Genomic DNA, 19907 nt, shown 5'->3' with positions numbered 1-19907 from the left:
CCATGTAATTTTTAGGGCAGGTAATATTCACTTTGCAGAAAAATTGGGGAGAAATTGGTGGGGTGGAGGTGGGGGGCGTGGTGAGGAGCCCCTTACCAGCTGTCATAAGGACCAAATCTGGTTTCTTTGTGTCTGTCTTAGCACAGGTCATGTCCTGCTGGATTCCAGGCCAGCTTAAAAACTCTCGTCCTGGTTACCGATGCCGCACATGGGCTGTGAGTGTAGTTGGGGACTAGACTGCATCTTTGGAGCAGCTATTAGCTGCCAAACCTGGTGTGGTCGGTCATGACTGACAGGACAGAATGGCTCGTGCCCGCCCCTTCTTCGAATCCATAACATCTTCCTCCCTGCAGTGTCAGGCCAACCACCTGCCCCAGGATGTGCTGTGCCCTCACACCGGCGCCCCCTTGGAAATTCTTCTTACTGCTTGATAGCTGGTCTGCCAATAGGCCTGGAGTCCTCGGCTTCACACACAGATAGGATGCCGTTCTGCCCATCAGCTGACCGTTTCCTAGGGCTGCCCTTTCCTAATTTCTGAAAGCGGATGCCCCGTCAGACATAGGTAAAAGTCTGACTGAGATACTTCATGTAAAATGTTCCTTTACGTTGTCCATGCTATTTTAGTTGGTAAAATACTTTAGTTGGTAAATACTTTCCAAAAAAGTTTAATCATTGTAAATACTGTGTTTCTTCTTGCCAAAGCTGTTAAAAACAATAACAACCAACCACCTTATTTGGCTCTATTTCTAAAAGGCTTAATTTTCTCCACTGCAAATTGAGTAGGTAATTTAGCTACAAAGCCCGCTCTTTCTGTAGTGCGCCGAAGCTGTTCGGTTCAGCATCTATGCTAATCGCAGTCCACTGTTCTCTAATTCTGGACAGGGTTCTGGGTAGGACCTGGCTACCTCTAGAACTTGGGTCTGAGGCCTCGCCCTGCAAGCTGGAATAGGGGGCATTTCCAGGCCAGTCCTCAGGGAGGGTGTCCTCTGACCTCTTTCCTTACTGGGCCATGAAGCAGGGTAGAGGTGCATTTCATCCTTGATGTTTTAAGTTTCCCTCTTGTCTCCACGGACTTTTAATTTCCCACTCTGTGGTTCTGCCTGCCGCCCTGGAGATGAGGTGTCCTTCAGTTCTGAATTGCAGGTGGACCCAGGCTGTGAATGACTGAGCCAGTCACACCCAAGGCTGCCCCACAGAATGGTGCATGCACCCCGGGGAACAGGATGGCATATGGTTGGTTTAGAAATGACCCTTTATTCATTCGTATTTTGCCTTATTCATTTTTTTGAGAGAGGAGGGCTGTTATTTGGTAAGAATTTAAAGTAAGTTTAAAACTTATTGGATGGAGTGTGACATTCACACATGTATGTACGTCCAGGGCAGAATTTCAGGTGAGAAAATGGAAGGAAAGGTGTCCATTGCTTGTTGGGGCATGTGGAGAATCTGTGTTAAGGAATTTGCTGAATGTATCTTGTGGAGAAAAGCTAAGTGACTTGCCGTACTATACCTAAGGTTCTCGATTTTTTGGAGGTTCCAAGTATCTCACTGGCACTATTCTTGGAAAATCCTTGTCAAGGCATTCCTTCCTCTGCTAGTGTTTGTTTTAAGAAAGTGCAGAAAGATGAGTAGAAATCCAGGTTTCTGTCAGTCGTAACAATGGTAGAAATTCTTGATTGTCCTTGGCATTAAAGCACAAAAAGGGATCCTAGGACCCTAGAGAGTGTGAGGGAGAGGATTCCCCCAGGATGTAGCGGGGAATTGAGGATCCTCTATGGTCGAGAGAGGGAGGGAAAAGTTAGGGTAACATATAACTCCGGGGAGTATGGGAGAGAGGGCATAGGTAGAGTAACTCAGGACCCTGTAAGGGGAGGAATAAAGTAGGGTGATGTGGGACACTCGGGGAGGGGGTTACCCAGGCTCTGGAAAAAGTAGAATGGGTGTGGGGGTCACCCTTAACTGTAGAGGGGGTTTGAGGTTAAGAACTAAGTGGACTGGGTTTGTTCAGACCTTTTTCACTTTCTGCTCGAGCAGACTGGGGTTTGCCCCTGACACGGGAGCATTCTGGTGACCACTCCTCTCTGCCGAGAGGACAGCGGAAATCAGGGGACCTTTGTGTCTCTGCCCAACAGTGCAGGCGAGGGGCAAGGAGCGGGGTGTGTTGAAAGCCCACAGAGTGCATCTCAGGTGCAAATGAACTGGTGGTACCTTGACCCCTTAGGAGGACTCAGTTCATACCTTTATGTTGCTTTTGCTGTACATAGAGTCTGTCGTTCTGGTGAGTGGTTCCTTCATATTCAGTTTTGAAAAACAGACTTCTGCTTTCACCATAAAGAGTCAAACTCATCTATATTTTGGTAGCTATGGGCATCTTTACCTACAAATACTGTTTCTTGTTCTTTCAATCAGTTGCTCCTAGATGGACAACAGATAGTACATTTGCACTCCCAAAGAAAAACCATAATTGGTTCCTTCAGATTCTTATTGAAATGATATTTAGATTCTTTTTCTTTTTTTCCCTCTTTTGGGACCAGATGTGAGATTGTATAAAATGGTTATGTGAAAACGCCCCCTTTTTACACTGCCCCCCTGCATGGTGTCCAGCACATAACTCTGTCCTCCTCAGCACATGCTCAGCCCTTTACGGAGAGAAAGAAGAGTGGCACGTTACGTGTGCTTTAAATAATTTGGTGTGTAAGGGGATCAAAAACGTGAGCATTCTCAGCACATTTTAGAAGTGACAGCTATTCAAAGCTGCGATCTTCCGATAGATTTTTAGAACGAAGTCTGTGTGAAATGTGATTTATGTCATGCATGTTTTAGGAAATTGTTTTTAAATTGAGTTTACGTTATTTATAACACATCACTCTTCAAAGGATTTGACGAGGCTTATTTGAAATAGTACATCTAAGACTAGGAAAAAAATAAAGTCCGGGGAAGGACACGTGGAGCAGCACAAACATTCCTGCCATGGTGTCTGAATGTTCGCGGGGTTGAGCTACCGTTCTGGCCTGAGGATGCTGTGCTTCCAGAGTTAGAAGGGAATGTGGTCATTGTAGATTATTCTTACTGTTCATGGGAGAAAGCTTAACCGTTCCTCGGGAGAAGAAAAGTGTTTTCTGACAGTCTTGTTCTAAAACAGCATTTGTAATCTGATTAGCTGGACATTTTTAAAAAGGACTTCCTGAGGGCAACAGGGTGGGAGCTAAGAACTCCCGACTCCAGCCCCCAGCCCGAGTCCTTGATGCCCACACTTCTCCCTGCCGCCCACCAGCTATGTGACCTTAGGCGAGTGGTTTGACTTCCCTGAGCCTTATTTTCCTTATCTGTAAAACCAAGGTGAGTGGTACTTGCTCATAGAAGTTGGTTGTGTGTTAAATGAATTTGTGAATTAATTCGATGAAGCCTCATGCTGGAAGCACTCTACAGTGTCATCATATGTTATTAAAATGTCAGGATTTTTCCTTTTTTATAGCATGGCTCCAGGTTTATTCAGCTGCTCGGGTTTAATTCCTAACTGACACTGACTGGCTTAATGATTTGGGGCAAATGATGTCACTCTTGTGACTCATTTCCTTCACCTCAATAAAACAGACATATTAATTACTTATTATGATTTTTATCAAAGGATTCTTGTCGAATTTAAATGAGAATTCGCCCATAGTATTTTACCCAGAGCTTGGCAGTTGTGAGTGTTCAACAGATGTAATATGCTACAGGGGTTGTGATAAGTTGTTAATATTAATTATCATTGTAATATTAATTTATGCCATGCATTTGGTCTTGATAGAGTATTGAAATGAATGCTTAAATGATAGAACCTTGATTACTTTGCAATTACTTTACAGATATGAAGGATCGTAAAGAGTTTTGGACACACACACGAAGTCCCATTTAGTGGCATTTGCACATTTTATGTCTTTAAAGAATTCCTGGGCAATTTGAGGCTCACGGGTAATCTTTAGTCTATGCGTGAGACTGGCAGTGTGTTTTCACAGTAGAACTTATGTCAGAAGTGTCCTGGTTCCTCAGATTTGAGTCCTGCCTTGTTCTCACCTCTCATAGGTAGCACGTTGGGAAACGGGCTGATGTGGTGGACGAGCCAGTATTCTTGTGTGATGCTTGGTTGCTGCCTATCGCTTTGTAACACAGGTTCCCTCTCCGTGACCTCAGCCCGGTTTGCTGGCCTGCCAGTCAGTGTAGGCCCTCTGGGGAGACTTCTGCCAAACGGGAACAATAAGGATATGTGGGCAGTGCTGGCTTCATGTTCATGAGGTCGCTGAGCAGCTGTGCCCCTCCCAGCACGGGCTTCATCCAGGCTGGGGATGCCGGAGGCTTCCCAGGGTTTCCTCTCCCAGTGCCATGACGTTTTTAAAGTAAGAGCAGGCTTTATTGTGTTTCATTTTATGTTTCACATTGTTGAGGGTTAGATCAAATAACTGCCCGGTCTTAGTAGAGGTGAATTTATAACTGTTGGGAAGGTGGTTCTATCTGATGGAAGCCCGCCCTCCCTTAGCCGTGGAAGGAAATGCCTGACAAAGTGAGGCTGTGAGACTGGCTTTTATAAATCTCAGCCCTGTACCTAGAAGTGGAGGAGGGGATGTTGTCCAGCTTTTTTTTTTTTTTTTTTTTTTGCTGGGGCGGGGTGGGTATTCTTATTCAGTCAGGGCTTTGGGGCCAGCCTCTCTGCAGCCCTCAGCGCAGACCCAAATGACGGCAAAGCCAAATGCGGTCAGCTTCTGTTCTGAGAACTTCTTCAAAGGTCAGTTGTTAGAAATTTGAGAGGAAGGGGCTGCTATTCCCAAAGAGTTTTTTTTTTTTTTTTTTAAATCACAAAATCACTAATTACATTTTACCTCTTAGATAAAATAGCTGCTTTTTAGTCTCGTTCTCCTTTCCAGTCGAGTCGGGTTTGTTCATTGAAGTTCAAGTGTCACTGCCTTTGCCATGTCTCATGATTTCCGTCTTGGTCCCAACTAGATCACATTTATAAGAACCCTGCTGCTTACTGCTAATATTATGGCACTTCCATTTTTTCCATTTTCCATTCATTTTTATAAGAGATGAGAAAAGCCAATATATTAGTCAATAAATTGCACAAATAAATGTAAGTATACAGGCAAAGCTGAGCCTCCTTGCTGCCATCGCTCCCTCAGCCACCTCATCAGCAGGAAGTGCCCTTCTGCGGGTGCATCTGTTTTGGCTGATGTGCTCAGCTCTGGACTTGATAGGTGGTTTCCGTCATCAGTGTATGATATATGAAAAGGTCGTTATCTGGAATCCGGGCACCGCCTCTGTGCGTACTGACCTGTCTCCCTTCTCTCAAAGTCTAAATCGGGGACAGAAGCATATTAAGGGCTGGGGGTTTAACAGGTAGTGCATCCCTGTGTCTTCAACTGACAGATCTGCCATAAAATGTTATAAACAGCCCTGCTTCTGGGATGACTGTGTTTCTGGCAAGTTGACAGTTGAGTTTTTGTAAATCACATCTTTGCCTAGGGAACTTTAATATGAAAAAGATTCCTGCAAAGGATCCATTTTACAAAAAACCATATCTTACTGATATTTTTGATAAGTTCATATTGTTTAGTGTCAGTTGGGTTTTCTTAAAATGAATCATCTGCCAGAACAAATCTACTCATGTACTGAAGACAGAGGACAGTATTGCTGAGGCAAAATTACTCAGAATCGTCAGAGAAAATGATCCATGCTTTCATGGAAATTTAATTATGAAAGTGCCATCCTGTTAAGGATTTTGCAAGTTAAAAGAAATCGTATCCAGTTTGAGTTCTAAAAAGTGCCATGTGTTCATTTTGATTTTAGTGTCTCTATTTCATACCCTCTTGTTCTCTGTCTTCGAATATCGTTGGCCAGTAGACAAGACATTGCCCCACTGCCAGGGCACACTCTCCTGTCCAGGTCCCCTCTCCTGTTTACTGGCCAGGCCGAGTACAGTGACCCTCATTAGAGTCTGGTGGTCAAGTCAGACCCAGTGGTCAGCCTTTTCAGCAGAATAGTTGGAATTCCTGAGCAGAGTTTTGCCCTGAGTTTGTTTGCTTAAGCATGTAGTTGACTAGTCTTCAGTCTTGCTTGTTTCCGAATATGGTATCCTGAAATCCTCATGGCTGCTGAAACCTGAGATGCAGCCTAGCCTCTGGGGTCCTAAGGGATGCAGCCAAAAATATTTAATCTGAATAGAAAAAGGAAAACACAGGTCCTGTTGTTTATTGGCATCATTTGCAAAATGAGAGCCTCATTAAGAATTTGTGTGCAGAATGTGGTCCGTGTCAAGCCTGAGAAATTTCTCTGAGACCCTGACAGCCTATGCTTTATCACCTCAAAAGGAATTTTATCACTAAACGCACAGGAAGTCAGGCCATAAGGGAAGAGGAGAATGGAATCCAGCCCTGTCTCCAGGCCTAGGGTGGTACTCTCGTCTGCTTGCAGCTGTTCCAACCTCTGGCTTCTCTGGTGCTTTCTTAAGCAGCTTTCCACATGTACCGCTTAGGGTCCTGTCTTTAGTGCTGGGCTGTTGCTTCTGATGTGCTGCTGTTGCAGAAATTCAGTAGCAGCTGCAACAGACATTCTGATTTAAGACCCCATTTATAATGCAGACAAAACTTGTTTACCAAATAGAAGAGAACGGACCTTTATGGTGGATCAGCTGCTTCAGACCTCATCAAATGGAAGAGCCCTGAGTTTATTTTCCCATGGTGTCCTACATCCATGGCTGGCCATGTCCTTGTGTGTGTGTGTGTTCGTTCATTTGTTTGTCCTTTGTCATACTCAGCTGCAGCTGGTGGAGTGGGAAGAGGAGGCCTTTCCTAACTGGAGGAAGGTTGCAGAGGAGAGCAAGTCCATGTAGCGGCTCTCTGCCCACATCTTCCATCTCATGAGCTACCCACAGGGGTCATGTTCAGATCCATCCAGATAACATATGTAAAAGTGCCCCAGTGATGTAGCAATCATTAACATCATGGCAGAGCGGAACTGTGATGGGCATGGCCAGGGTAGTAAGGACCAGGACCCACTAGTGTCGACTTTCATTGTAGAGACAGGATCGCCTTGGCCACTGGTTTTCAAACATTTTGGTTATGAGAACCCCCACCTCTACCCCAGTGCATCCTTATATAAAACTGATAAAAATTCTATTCTGTTAATGGCATTTGTTTATAATTTATTTACAAGTTTAGATGTATGATCGCTGACAATGAGATTGTTTACACACAGACAGGAATGGCACTGCAGTCGAGATCAGCCGTGGCTTCTGGTTGCACTGTCTAGAGAAAAACAGTAATACAGATGACAACTGTTGTTAAAAGTGGCTCTTCTTGCAGCTGTAAGAAATTCTTCGAATAGACAGATGACAGGAAAGCATTATTAAGATTGCCCAATGACAAGCCAGTCTGGTCACACATTCCCTGCCTCAGGGGCACTGAGAGCCAAAAGTAAAATGAGAGCTAACTTGCCTTTCTGGAAGGGGAGGCTTTGCTTCCCCCCATCTTTCCTGGTCTGACCTTTATGTCCTTAGGGTCCCCAAGAGTAGGACTGTGGGGCGTGCTGGCTCACTCCCACACCCCTTCACTTCCCCAGTGTGGGAGGCCCCTGGCGTGGAAGCAGTGCTCAGGTCATGTGAGCATCTCTCTGTGACGTGTGAAGAGGTGCAGTCTTTGGCCCACCATACCATGACTCTCGGGAATGTCTATAGAGACTTCCTTGTTCCTCTGTCACAGGGAGATCGGGCCTTGATGTCAGTTTTGCGTCCTTTTGTGTGTGTGGCTTCTGGAGATTCAACCATGGCCAGGCCGACAGGAAGCTGGAGTGGGTCCGGCTGTCTCTTCTGAGAGGGGGTCTGAGGAGGACAGTGGGCCTAGGGGTGCGCGTGGAAAGCTGCGTTTCTCAGCACTTGGCTCTCCTGGTCTGAGGTGCCAGGAGAGCAGGACACAGACCCAGGGACTCGCACTGAGCCAGGCCCCGCCCTCGTCTGGGCCTTTTCCAGGATTGCTTCAGCATTGCTTTCTGAGCCACGTATGAACAGTCACCCTGTGTCCTCTCGTGTTTTGTTTCTTGGAATCGATGTTGAGTTTGTGAGCCTGGCCCGTTGTACTGCATTTAGCTGCACAGTGTTTGTTAGCATTGCTATGTAACATTCCGTTGTTTGGCTATACCACAACTTACGCATACTACTGTCGATGGCCATCTGGGTTGCTTCCAGTTTGGGGCGGCTGTGAGCACTGTTGGATATGTCGCTCAGGGCACTCCAGAGGTACCACAGGCGTGGTCTGCAAGCGGCATTGCGGGGCGGTAGGATATTTCCATCTTCCACTTTACTCAGCAGTGTCAGGCTGTTTTTCAGAACGAGTCACTCAGTCTTCACTCTCTCCAGTGGCACAGGACCATTTCCGTTGTTCTACATTCATTTTTCAATTACTCGGATGACTACTGAGGTTGGGCAATTTTCCTAATAAATTTATTGGCACTTGGACTTTACCTTATGAAGGTCCTTTTCCTGTGTTTCCCCCCTTTGCATACTGAGATGTCTTATTGGTACTTGTAGGAACACTTGATCTGTTGTGAAAGCTGGAAATCTGTAGGCCCGAGGCTATATCTAGAAACAAAGCTGTCCTGTGCGGGCACCAGGAAGAGGGCAGCATCACTCTCAACCCTTTTCCTCCTCTATGTCATAAATGCTCCCACTTGAGGTGTCTCTGTCCCTCACCCTCAGCACCTTCTCCTTCTCTTCTCCATTCAAAGCTTGTTGTCAGGACTGGTATTGTCCCGCAGCCTGCTGCTCTCTCTGGACAGTGATTCATGTGGCAGAGTAGAGACCCCTCTTCTAGATAAACTCCTCTTTGTGTGTGTGTGTGTGTGTGTGTGTATTTTTTATTAGTTTCAGGTATACAGTACATTGGTTAGACATTTATATAGTTTATGAAATGATCCCCCTGATTATCTTCCCTCAGGCTCTACACCTAGTCATTACCTTTCTACTGTCCACATTGCTCATGCCCCTCTGTCCATCACGCAATTGTCCTCTATATTTGCGGGTCTGTTTTCAATTAATTTGTTCTTTTTTCCCCTTAGATTCTGTACATAAGTGAAGTCATATGGTATTTATCTTTCTCTGACTTATTTCACTCAGCATAATAACCTATAGGTCTATCAATTTTGTTGCAAATAGTAAGATTTCGTTTTGTTTGTGGCTAATATTCCATTGAATATATGAACCATAACTTCTTTATCCAATTGTCTGTTGATGGGCATTTAGGTTGCTTCCATATCTTGGCTACCTTTTGACCCAGCAATTGCATTTCTCAGTATTTATCCAAAGAAAACCAAAACAGTAATTTGTAGAGATCTGTGTATCCCTATGTTCCTGACAGGGCTATTGAAACCCCTTTTTTCATCAGCACCCTCATTAAGAGTCACGACTTTGGAGTGGAGAAGCAGTCACCGATGTGAGTGCATTGTAAGAGCCCTTGCTCCATATTTTTTTCCCTTTGTACTGTTTTTATCCTTGGCTGACCTCCCCACAACACCGCTGCTACCAGCAGGCAGCTCACTGACTCCAGGATCACACTGGGCTGTTCTTCTGAGCACTCAAGGCCCTCTGTAATCTGACCTCCCTTTCCTGATATCCTTAATCTGAAATCAGGACTTGTTACGGAGGTTCTAAGCTTCTTAAAGGCAGGAGTGATGCGAAATGCTCTTGACTGCTTCGATAGTTATTAGTTCTTGTTGAATGAAGGTTATGGCTTCAGGGTAAAAAGCCGGGCTGGACAATAGTACTGATCTCTGTTTGTGTTGCACTATATTCTGGTTATCTTTTGCTGTGGAAAAAAGCAAACAATAAAGCAGAAACTTAGTGACTCCTAAATCTGCAGTTTGGGCCGGGCTCAGTAGGGTTGGTGGCTCACCTCTGCTCACACTGCTTTAGCTGTTTTAGCTAGACTCAGTCTGGGGGTTCATTTACAGGATGGCACACACACGGTTGACAATATATTGCTGACTCTGGGCCGAGAGTGCCTCTGAGACTGTCAGTCACACACAAGCCTCAGTTCTCCCTATGGGTCTCACCACAGAGCTATTTGGGCTTCCTTACAGCATGGCATCTGGGTTCCAACCACGAGTGTTCCCGGGGAGTGCAGGTTGCCTATCTTTTAGGACCTGGGCCCAGACGCTGGCTTAGTGTCATTTCTGCTGTGTTTTGTTGGTCAGAGCTGTCACAGGGCCCACCTAGATTCTGGTGGTGGTGGTGCTGGGAGGCGGATATGTAGACCACTTCCTCTCAGTGACAGGAATGTCAGAGGATCTGTGGCCCCTTTAGCCACCACACTCTAACAGACTCCTCCCCTGTGACTTCCTTTAGCCCTGACGGCCGCTGCAGGACGCGGGAAGCTGGAGGTGTGCGAGCTGCTGCTGGAGCGTGGAGCTGCCGTGTCTCGGACGAACAGGAGAGGGGTCCCACCTTTGTTTTGTGCAGCACGCCAGGGGCATTGGCAGGTACCCAGAGGGCCCCTGAATGCGTCAGAGACAATGAGTGGTGACAGAGTTCACTGTCGCCCATCTCCCCTGGGCCTTGTCTTTTTGATGTTTTTGGCTTCTGCTTGTGCCGTCAGTTCTACTTGATAAAGGCAAACATTTGAGGCGCTAGCAGTCAGCCGTGTAGGCTCATAACAAGGTCAGAGCCCCACAACTGCTTCCCGTTAGCTGGGGAGGGAATGGGAGCGGGTGGCCCCCTTCTGTCATGAGAACAGACTTGCTGAAACATCCGTTGTCGGTGTCATTGTGTGACCAGTTGTTTAACATCATTGGAAGAAGAGTGGTTCCGTTGTGCTCTTTGGCAAGGACACACTTTCCCTCTGGTCCAGCCCCGTGATTCAGGCTGACTTCTTTCACTCCGAAAGACGTGTTGCTGTCTTTCATTCGAGGGAGCAGGGAGTTCTTGAGAGCAGCAGTTCAGTGACTTATTTCTTCATTTTTTAAATGATGGCCATGTGGCACCAGGTTACACATAAGCAACAATTGAACAAACAGATCTAGGAAGAATTTTCTAGACCTAAGTGTACACCATGGTGTTGCTTCTCTCCTGATTCCTGGTAGCTCCGAGTGCTTCCCACCAAGATTTTGACTTTTCTCTTTTATCTCTCCAAGAGCTTGGTTTGTTCAGTCATTCCCTCTTACCCTCACAGCTTCTCCATGGTGCCCTGGCTAATCCTCTCTCCCAGTCTCTTTCCTAAGTCATGGGGAAGTTTGGAAAGCATTTGTTTGTATATGAAGAATGAGAAAGCAATGAGAACATGCCCCCCTCCCGTTGTGGTGATATAACGAATATCGTGTCAGAGAGAGACCATGCTACCCCCTGGATGAAGCCATTCCCGCCGGGCCAGCAGTTGTATGAGACGCCTCTCTGGTTTCTTGTCTTGCCCCCCAACCTCATCACATGTACTGTTTAAAGGCATGGTCCTGAGCTGAGAATCCCCTCCTGGAACCTTTGCAAAAAATTGCCCGCTGTGACGGTCAAGCCATCCACCAAGCCCCAAGTCTTAGAAAGGCAGATTGCTTGGGAGTGTGGTGGGTAAATGCTTTCCTGCGCCCCACTTCCCCTGCCCTGTGCCCTTCACTACGGGAATGTCGCTTCAGTGCCAGCGTGGGGACCCATGATCATTTCTCACTCCCCCTTTACTTCTGCTCAGTTATCCCATATGTCTCGTTGTGGCTGTCTGTTCATTACTTGCTGGTGATCGGCACCCCTATTCCACATTCCTGTCTCTGCCTGGCTTAGTCACGTTAAAAAAATACACACACACACACACACACACATACATACACACACATTTGGAAGAAGATTTTGTTCAAAGAAATATAATAGGAACATTTTACCGTCCCCACAGATTTCACAACTAAGAGCGGTTTTTAAAACAAGAGAGTCCTTTTATTACTTTTTAAAGTGGGAAACCCCGCCTGGGTATAGAGAACATGTTATAAACTAATAGCAGAAAGATTGTAATTCTGAGTGTTTGTTTCAGATTGTGAGACTGCTGCTGGATCGCGGCTGCGATGTGAATCTAAGTGACAAGCAGGGCCGGACGCCCCTCATGGTGGCTGCTTGCGAAGGGCACTTGAGCACTGTGGAATTTCTCCTTTCAAAAGGTAGCAGCACTGTCTGCCCCTGCAGAGGTTTCTTTGTATGGACAAAGAAAAGAGCTTTGGCAGATTCATTCAGTGCTTTCCGATTCAAATTTTAAGTCTTTGTGTTGTGGAAATTTTCTAACTTACTAGCGCAGAGAGTAGGTAATGAAGCCCACACACCCCTATCGGCTTCAGCCATGATGGTCACGTTCCCAAGTCAGCTTCAGGTTTCGCAGCGCCTGCTTGCCACATGGTCAGGCCGGGTGTTTGCAGGTGTGAGATGCTTTGCTCCTGGGCTCAGTCTTGCAAAGTTCATGTTCTGTGATTTGGGCTTTTCTTTCAGGTGCCGCTCTTTCTTCTCTGGACAAAGAGGGTCTGTCAGCACTTAGCTGGGCTTGTCTGAAGGGTCACAGGGCAGTGGTCCAGTTTCTGGTTGAGGAAGGAGCCGAGATAGACCAGATGGACAAGAATGGCCGCACACCCCTGGACCTGGCTGCCTTCTACGGCGACGCAGAGACCGTAGGTACCGCAGGTGGTCACACTGCTCCACCCGCCCTGTGTGCTGGGCCAGTGCCACAGAGAAACCCTGGACCCAGAACATTTCCAGAGAGTGTGAGGGGCTGTGTCTGAGTGTGGTCAGTGTGTTCGTGTGTGCTGCGGGGTATCTTTCATCTTCCTTTAATTCCGCGACGTACAATCTGTCATAACTGTAGTGAACATTTTAATAGATTCATAAACTTAAAAATCAATGAAAACAAACTATATACACAAGAGACACATAGATAAATGTGCATCACACATGCATGAGTAGTTTAATTTTCTTGTAGTAATCCATATAAATAGAATTTCTGTGGAGATCATTTAAAAGTCACTTCTATACATATGAGAAATTGCTAATCAAATAATTAGCTGGTGTGTTTTTAGAGCTCTATGGCGTTGTCTAGACATAATATAAAATGCTTTGGGTGCCATCTTTCTCTCTGACCCATACCTACACCTAGTTGAGGTATGAAGGGATAAAAACCTTAGTAAACGAAGAACTGCAAAATGTCTTTCAGGGTAGAAACAAGGTCCTTGTCAGGACCCAGATCTCTGGTGCTCAGCTGGTCCTAGAGGAATATTCAGCCCCTTGAGAATGATCACTTTTGAATATTTAATTATGTCTACTGCTAGGATTAGCTAGAGAGACATGTGTTGTGTTGCTAGAGCTATGTACCTTGAAGTGAAAGCCACCATCACCCTGCATATCTGTGCCTCGACGCTTTTAAAAGGCAGTGATGTTAGAGGTAGTCTCAGTTTCCTGGACATTGTAAACTGCTTAATACTGATTTTTAAAAATAGCTGTTAAACCTCACATATCCACACTTTTATTGTTCAGCTTATACTACCTTACGAAATCTTGTAGCTTATCAACATTAGGGAAAAGTAAAGGAATTTACCATTCTAGTACCTTTTTATAAAAAAATGTGATAGATTGCACAACATAAAATGTATCAACCATTCCTAAATGAAGAATTCAGTAGCATTAAGTATACGCTAACACTGTTGTGCAGCCAGTGTCTGGACTTTCTCATCTGGTAAAACTAGAACTCTTTACCCGCTAAACAATTCCTCCTCCTTCCTCCCCTTTCCTAGCCCCTGGCAGCTACCATTCTACTTTGTGTGTGTCTGAATTTGACTGCTCTAGGTACCTCATACAAGTGGGATCACCTCGTATTTGTCCTTTTGTTTCTGGCTTATTTCACATAGCATAATGTCTTCCAGGTTTAGCCATGTTACAGCACGTGACAATTTCTTTTTAAGGTTGAATAATATTCCATTGTACGTGTCCACCACATTTTCTTTATCCATTCATCCACCTGTGGACGCTTAGGTTTCCTCCACCTCTTGGCTATTGTGAATAGTGCTGTTACGAACATGGGTATGCAAATATCCCTTTGAGATCCTGCAAATTCTTTGAGATGGAGCCATATTCTTTTGGATGTGGACCCAGGAGTGAGATTGCTGGATCGTACGGTAGTTCTGTTTTTAATTTTTTAAAGAACCTCCATACTGTGCCCACGGCGGCTGCACCATTTCCATTCCCACCAACAGAGTACAGGATTCCACTTTCTCATATCTTCACCAACATTTATTTTGTGTTTTTTAAATTTTATTTTTGTTTTTGCTTTTTTTTTTTTTTAGTAGCCATGCTAACAGTATGAGGCAGTACCTCATTGTGATTTCGACAGATGATGTTGAGCATCTTATCATTGGCTTATTGGCCATTTGTATATCATCTTTGTAGAAATGTCTATTCAGACCCTTTGACCATTTTTATATTGAAATATTTGGAATTTCATTGAATTGTATGAGTTCTTTACATATTCTGCAGATTAATCCCTCTAGTGCCATTTTGAACATCAGGCAGACTGATAGAATCTGTCAGATCCACATGAAAATCTAAATGGACTACAGGCCTCTTTTCCAGTAAATATAGCAATTTGAGTGGCCAGTGTTGTTCTCTATTTAGTCCAAGTGACAACTATTTTATCACATCAAATTCGTCATAATAGGGTCTCAAACTTAACATCTTTACAGTTTTACAGTCCCAGGTCTCTTTACATTCAAGTCTCAATCCTAAGCCTTAATATGACTCAAACTGATCCCAAGATGCTGATCTGTCCAGCTTGCTGTTCCCAGGCTATGCGGGCCTGCGTGCTTCTGAACTACCCATTGACATAGCCTGGCAGCACACTGCAGCTATTGCACGGTGTGCCTCCTAAGTGATTGGAGATGAAAATGTGACCTTGTCTCATCTCTGTGGCCTGGGGGTGGGGTGGGAGACAAGACAGATGATGACATCTGTGGTATATCAGTGCGTGTACACAACATGTCCCTCCCTGGGAGTGTTCCTCTGCCTCCCTCTTTGCCGATATGAACACTTTAACAGAGTGGGTTTTAGGTATGGATTGCAGCTTTTCTTCTGTTTTCTTTCCACTTCATTTCTATTCTAGGATTCATAATGGCCAGAGACGTGGAAGATCAAATAAGGCTAAGACTGCCAGCTCCTACGCCAGAATGTAGGGGTGGGCATGGGCAGTGCTCCTACCACAAGCTGCTCCTCAGGGCCTCTGCTCTCCACTGCAGGTGCTGTACCTGGTTGAGAAGGGAGCTGTGATCGAGCACGTGGACCACAGCGGTATGCGTCCTTTGGACAGAGCCATTGGTTGTCGAAACACATCTGTAGTGGTTACGCTGCTGCGAAAAGGAGCCAAATTAGGTCAGTAAACATTTCAGCAGTGAGAAGGAGGTCAACTTCAGATTTTAGAGGACACGAGGGACCATAAAGACTTACCTGCCCCCAGGATAAGATGTCAGTTGTTTGGAGAATTTTCTTTTGCTCCCTAAGACTCATTTAATCACAGTCTTCTAAAATGTTTAGCCCATAGTATTATTGCCTGGATGGGTGGGAAGCAGAGGCCAATGCTGAATGAAGGACAGTCTAGAACTGCGGGGTGTCAGGGATGTCTGGGAGCTACCCCAGGGAACAGTTCCATTCGACTCTGGGTGGGGGAGCTGAGTAGGAAAGCTCACAGGCGGTTCTAATGAGCGGCCGAGTTTGAGAACTTCTGTTCTAGGTTACGCATAGTCAGCGGGGTGGGGAAATGGCAGCCCCAGCGGTTTCCATGGAGGAGAGTTCACGTCATGTACTGGAGACAAGATGGGGGGGGGGGTTACGTGAGGATAGTGTTGGGGAAATAAAGAGATCTGAGAGCCCCTTCTGTGTGGCTAGTTGGAACATGACACAACATTGAGAATGCGCGGGGAAACAGCAACCAGAACAGCTGTGTTTGGATTTGCTATGGCAGAACTTGGGCCAACAGCAGTGCCGGGGAGGGGACTATAATGAAGAGGATGATATTGGCTAATATTGTTAAGCAGTCGACTTAGAAAAGCATAGGGAACTTTTCTAAGCAGTTCCATGTTTTACTATATTTAACTATAAGTAGGTGGTGACCATACCATCACGTTACAGAGGAGAAGACAAAGTCACAGAGGAGGCAAATAGCTTCCTTAAGGTCATAGTCAGGGGCAGAGTCAACCTCAGCAGTCCTACATCTGAGTCAGCTCTCGAGTACCACTCACTGCACGTGTTTAGAAGAGGATTAGAAAGAAGGTTGTGGCCTTGCTGTAGGCTGGGAGAAGTTGGACATAGATGTGAGCAGGGAGGGCCGAGAGCATGAGTGGTGGGAAGAGGGCCAGAGGGCCGAAGGGCCAAAGCTGAGACATCTCAGAGTAGATCAAATGGTAGACAGTGCAGTGGATGCAAGAGGATGCTAAAAACACACATCGCCAGCCATCACAGGCACTGCAGGAAACTGAGATAATTCTGAAGCCTTGTTTAATCGATTTTACCCTAGACCTCCATTGGAAGGGAGGGACGGGGCATGGCTGCTCTAACGCATTGGTTTTCCAGTACTTTTGCACCAGAATAACCATAATTTGTGCCGGGTACATTTCTCCTCCTCGGTGCTTAGTTCGGTGTACAGCAGATTAGAGGAGAAACCCGCTCACTGTGTCCTCCCTTTCCTTCGTTGCGTGGTCATCTGGAGGCCCACAGGACGCAAAAGCAGTGGTTCTCTGCAGCTGGGTCTCTGCCGTTTATGATCTCAGCTGTGCTGGGGCCACAGAACTACTGAACTTCTTTCCTCCAAGGCCTCTGAAATGCCTCTGAATGCGTGTTTATTTTGCAGGAAATGCTGCTTGGGCGATGGCTACTTCCAAACCTGATATTTTGATTATACTTTTACAGAAATTGATGGAGGAAGGAAATATGATGTACAAAGTAAGTGGTTCGCCTTTTTCTATGATGCTGTAATGGCCTACAAGCAACCTCTGAGTTTGTTGTATAATGGGCGTAGCAGTGCTACTGCACAGAATCCATGTAGCGTAGCTTTAATAGAAGTTTCAAGAGATGCTAACCTGGCCTCATGCCCAGGCTTTACTCTCTTAACAGCAGAATCTCCAAGGTAAAAAGCCCTGCTCACTGCGTTCGAGAACCATTATTTCTGAGTGAATCCTTGTGGCTGTAACTTTGACTTATGGCCTGAAGCCTTGGTGTGAAGGCAGAGTCGTTTCTAATTTAACTAATACATCATACAAGCAGATTCTTTAGCGCACGGAATCATGAGACACATGGGAAGGGGACATTCAGGAGACATTTTCAGGAGAAAAGGGGTCATTAAGTCTCTTAAGGCTTGATTATCTTAATATCTATGAGCTTCTGGAATTTAAAACTGTTTCTAGAGATATTTTTATTTAAAATAGTCAAGTTATATGTAATACTTAGTTACTCAGGAGACTGAATTAATTTTTTTCCATTTGCTCTTAGAAATGGAAATATGACTTACAGATTAATAAATTGTTTTATTAAATAAGCTCTAAGTTTAGATCAAAAGCAAACTTTTACTGGACAGGGCCAAATAGTAAATATTTTAGGCTTTACTGTGTGGTCTCCATCACAACTACCCAGCTTTGGTGCCGTGACACAGAGGCAGATACAGATAATGCATGAACGAATGAGCATTACTGTGTCTCAATCAAACTGTATTTATAAAACAGGCAGTAGGCTAGATTTGGCCCAGAAGCTATAGTTCGCCTAGTCACCTAGTTTAGACAGATGCATAGGTCATTTACGTAGATCATGATGTAAATGTGATCTATGACTAGACAGAATGAAAACAAAAACCTAGATTATGACCATTTTAATCCTTTTTACCATGAGGCTGCTGCACTTGTTATGTTTTAGTTTTTCCCTTTTCTTTTTTAAATAAATAAATAGGCATATAGTATGACCCGGCAGGGTTCCTGGCTTGGAATCAGTTTGCAGTTGAGTTCAGAGTGTGTATTGTTGAGGCTTTGAAGTGGTTTTAATGTGAATTTTGGTAGGCAATTATGTTAGAAATACTAAGCCATTTCAACAGACTTCATACCTGCTGTGCGACGGAACTGACTGAGCAAATAGATTTCTTTAGCCTTGAAAATGGCTTGTGGTGCTATACTGATTTTTAAAGCCCATGCTTTAGTTCCTCTTAAAAGAAAAATTATCATTCTATAGCAAGCTCTAGGTTTATCCACAAGACTCTACTTGCCTTAGGAACTGCATCATCTTCATGTGATTTCTATTACACTTAGCATTTAAATATCTCTAGATGAGAGATCCTTCATGAAAAGGTTTTTGGAAATGTATAACAGAAAACAATCTGATGTGGTAAGATGGGTAATTATCAGTTTGGCGATTTACAGACGCCTTCCATTAAAACTGGCTTCTTTCTGCGCAAAGCGCGCACACACACCGCAGAAGCCTGTGTGAACAGCCAGGCCGTGTGTTCACGCTGGTTAGTGTTCTAGTTCTGGCCACGCGCTTCCTCATCAGGGTCCTTTTAATGTGCTGTCATGGTTTTGGCGGTGGAGGGAGGATAACCTCTCCAGGATCTTCAGGGTGTGGGAGATTATTCGTCTTGGAGCTTCTAGTAAAGGATAAATGTGATTTTTCAATCCTAGAAAGGGAAGATGAAAGAAGCAGCCCAGAGGTACCAGTATGCCTTAAGGAAGTTTCCCCGAGAAGGATTCGGAGAGGACATGAGACCGTTCAATGAACTGAGAGTTTCCCTCTATCTCAATTTGTCTCGCTGCCGAAGAAAAACGAATGTAAGCTGTGTCCCTTATTCTAATCCGTCAGCAGTAGAATGTTTTCGCAGTGGTGAAGGCCAGCCCTTCCATAGACCAGACCATGGAACCTCCTGCCTGATTTGTATATACGTTTCTGTGAACCGGGCTTGCAGGAAGCTGCTGCTCTCTGATGACCATCATTTGATCACTGTCACTACCTGCCTCTCAAGATGTTGAGAGGAATGCACTTGGGCATAGTTTTCTTTGCTTCATTGATGACAGGCAAATGCAAACTGCTCCTCCTCCCCTCCCCAGCTGTGTATGGCCAACAGCGTCACCAGTGGCCCATTCCCAGAATCAAAAGGAAAGGGCATGGTAAAGTTCAACTCAAATGCGTTATAATCAGCCTAGTGCTTATTATGTTTGCTTAGAGGGTATGCCAGTTTAATTTGTGATAAATAGTAGCTAACTCATAGTTAATTTGTAAGGAATAACTAGTAGATTTGTTTTAGTACTTCTAATTTTTTTTTAACTTCTTTCTCCCACCACATCTATTGACCTGCCTGTCTCTCTGCCCACATATTCTGCCCTCCCTCCTGTCGCAGAGGGTGAAGCCTCTGTGCCGTTCTCTGAGTCTGAGGCTGACTCGCCACTGCTGCGCTGGGTTCTTTCTGCCCCAGCCTTCTGGCGTACTGCTTCTACTACTGTTCTCCTCTCTCTTGAATCGTCAATTCTTGCTTCTCTACTGGATTCTTCTCTTAAAAAATATTAATGAGCTTTAACTATATCCTAGCTTTCAAACAAAAATAAACAAACTTACCTTGCCCTTCGTCTCTCTCCAGTTATGTCCCATTTCTCGGCTAACCTTCAGAGCAAAATTCCTGTTAAAAAGTTGCCTGTAATCATGTTTCAGTGCTTCTTTTGACTCATGTATTTAAATATTGACACCAGGACTTTGGCATGGCAGAAGAATTTGCTTCCAAGGCTCTTGAGCTGAAACCAAAGTCCTATGAAGCCTTTTATGCCAGGGCAAGAGCGAAGAGAAATAGCAGGTACTGTCTGGGCTCGGATACGTGGCTGGGGAAGCCTTCTTGTGCTTCTGTGGTATCGAAGCTGCTGGTTGA

At 45.1% G+C, this 19907-nt stretch overlaps 1 protein-coding gene across 13 annotated transcripts in view; it reads left to right on the top strand.

Moving 5' to 3' along the window:
• TANC1 (tetratricopeptide repeat, ankyrin repeat and coiled-coil containing 1) overlaps nt 1-19907 on the top strand; it is a 209703-nt gene that overhangs the window by 186120 nt on the left and 3676 nt on the right. For all 13 annotated transcript variants that reach the window (XM_036237305.1, XM_036237311.1, XM_036237310.1 and 10 more), the window contains 7 exons: nt 10367-10500; nt 12027-12150; nt 12473-12648; nt 15259-15391; nt 16866-16957; nt 18676-18822; nt 19735-19835. In XM_036237305.1, the coding sequence (XP_036093198.1) occupies nt 10367-10500; nt 12027-12150; nt 12473-12648; nt 15259-15391; nt 16866-16957; nt 18676-18822; nt 19735-19835 (907 nt within the window). The remainder of the gene's footprint in view (nt 1-10366; nt 10501-12026; nt 12151-12472; nt 12649-15258; nt 15392-16865; nt 16958-18675; nt 18823-19734; nt 19836-19907) is intronic.

This window comes from Rousettus aegyptiacus, unplaced genomic scaffold (assembly GCF_014176215.1).
Source record: "Rousettus aegyptiacus isolate mRouAeg1 unplaced genomic scaffold, mRouAeg1.p scaffold_m13_p_2, whole genome shotgun sequence".
Taxonomy (NCBI): Eukaryota; Metazoa; Chordata; class Mammalia; order Chiroptera; family Pteropodidae; genus Rousettus; species Rousettus aegyptiacus.
Note: the sequence above shows the minus strand (reverse complement) of the source record. Positions and strands in the feature narration are given on the sequence as shown.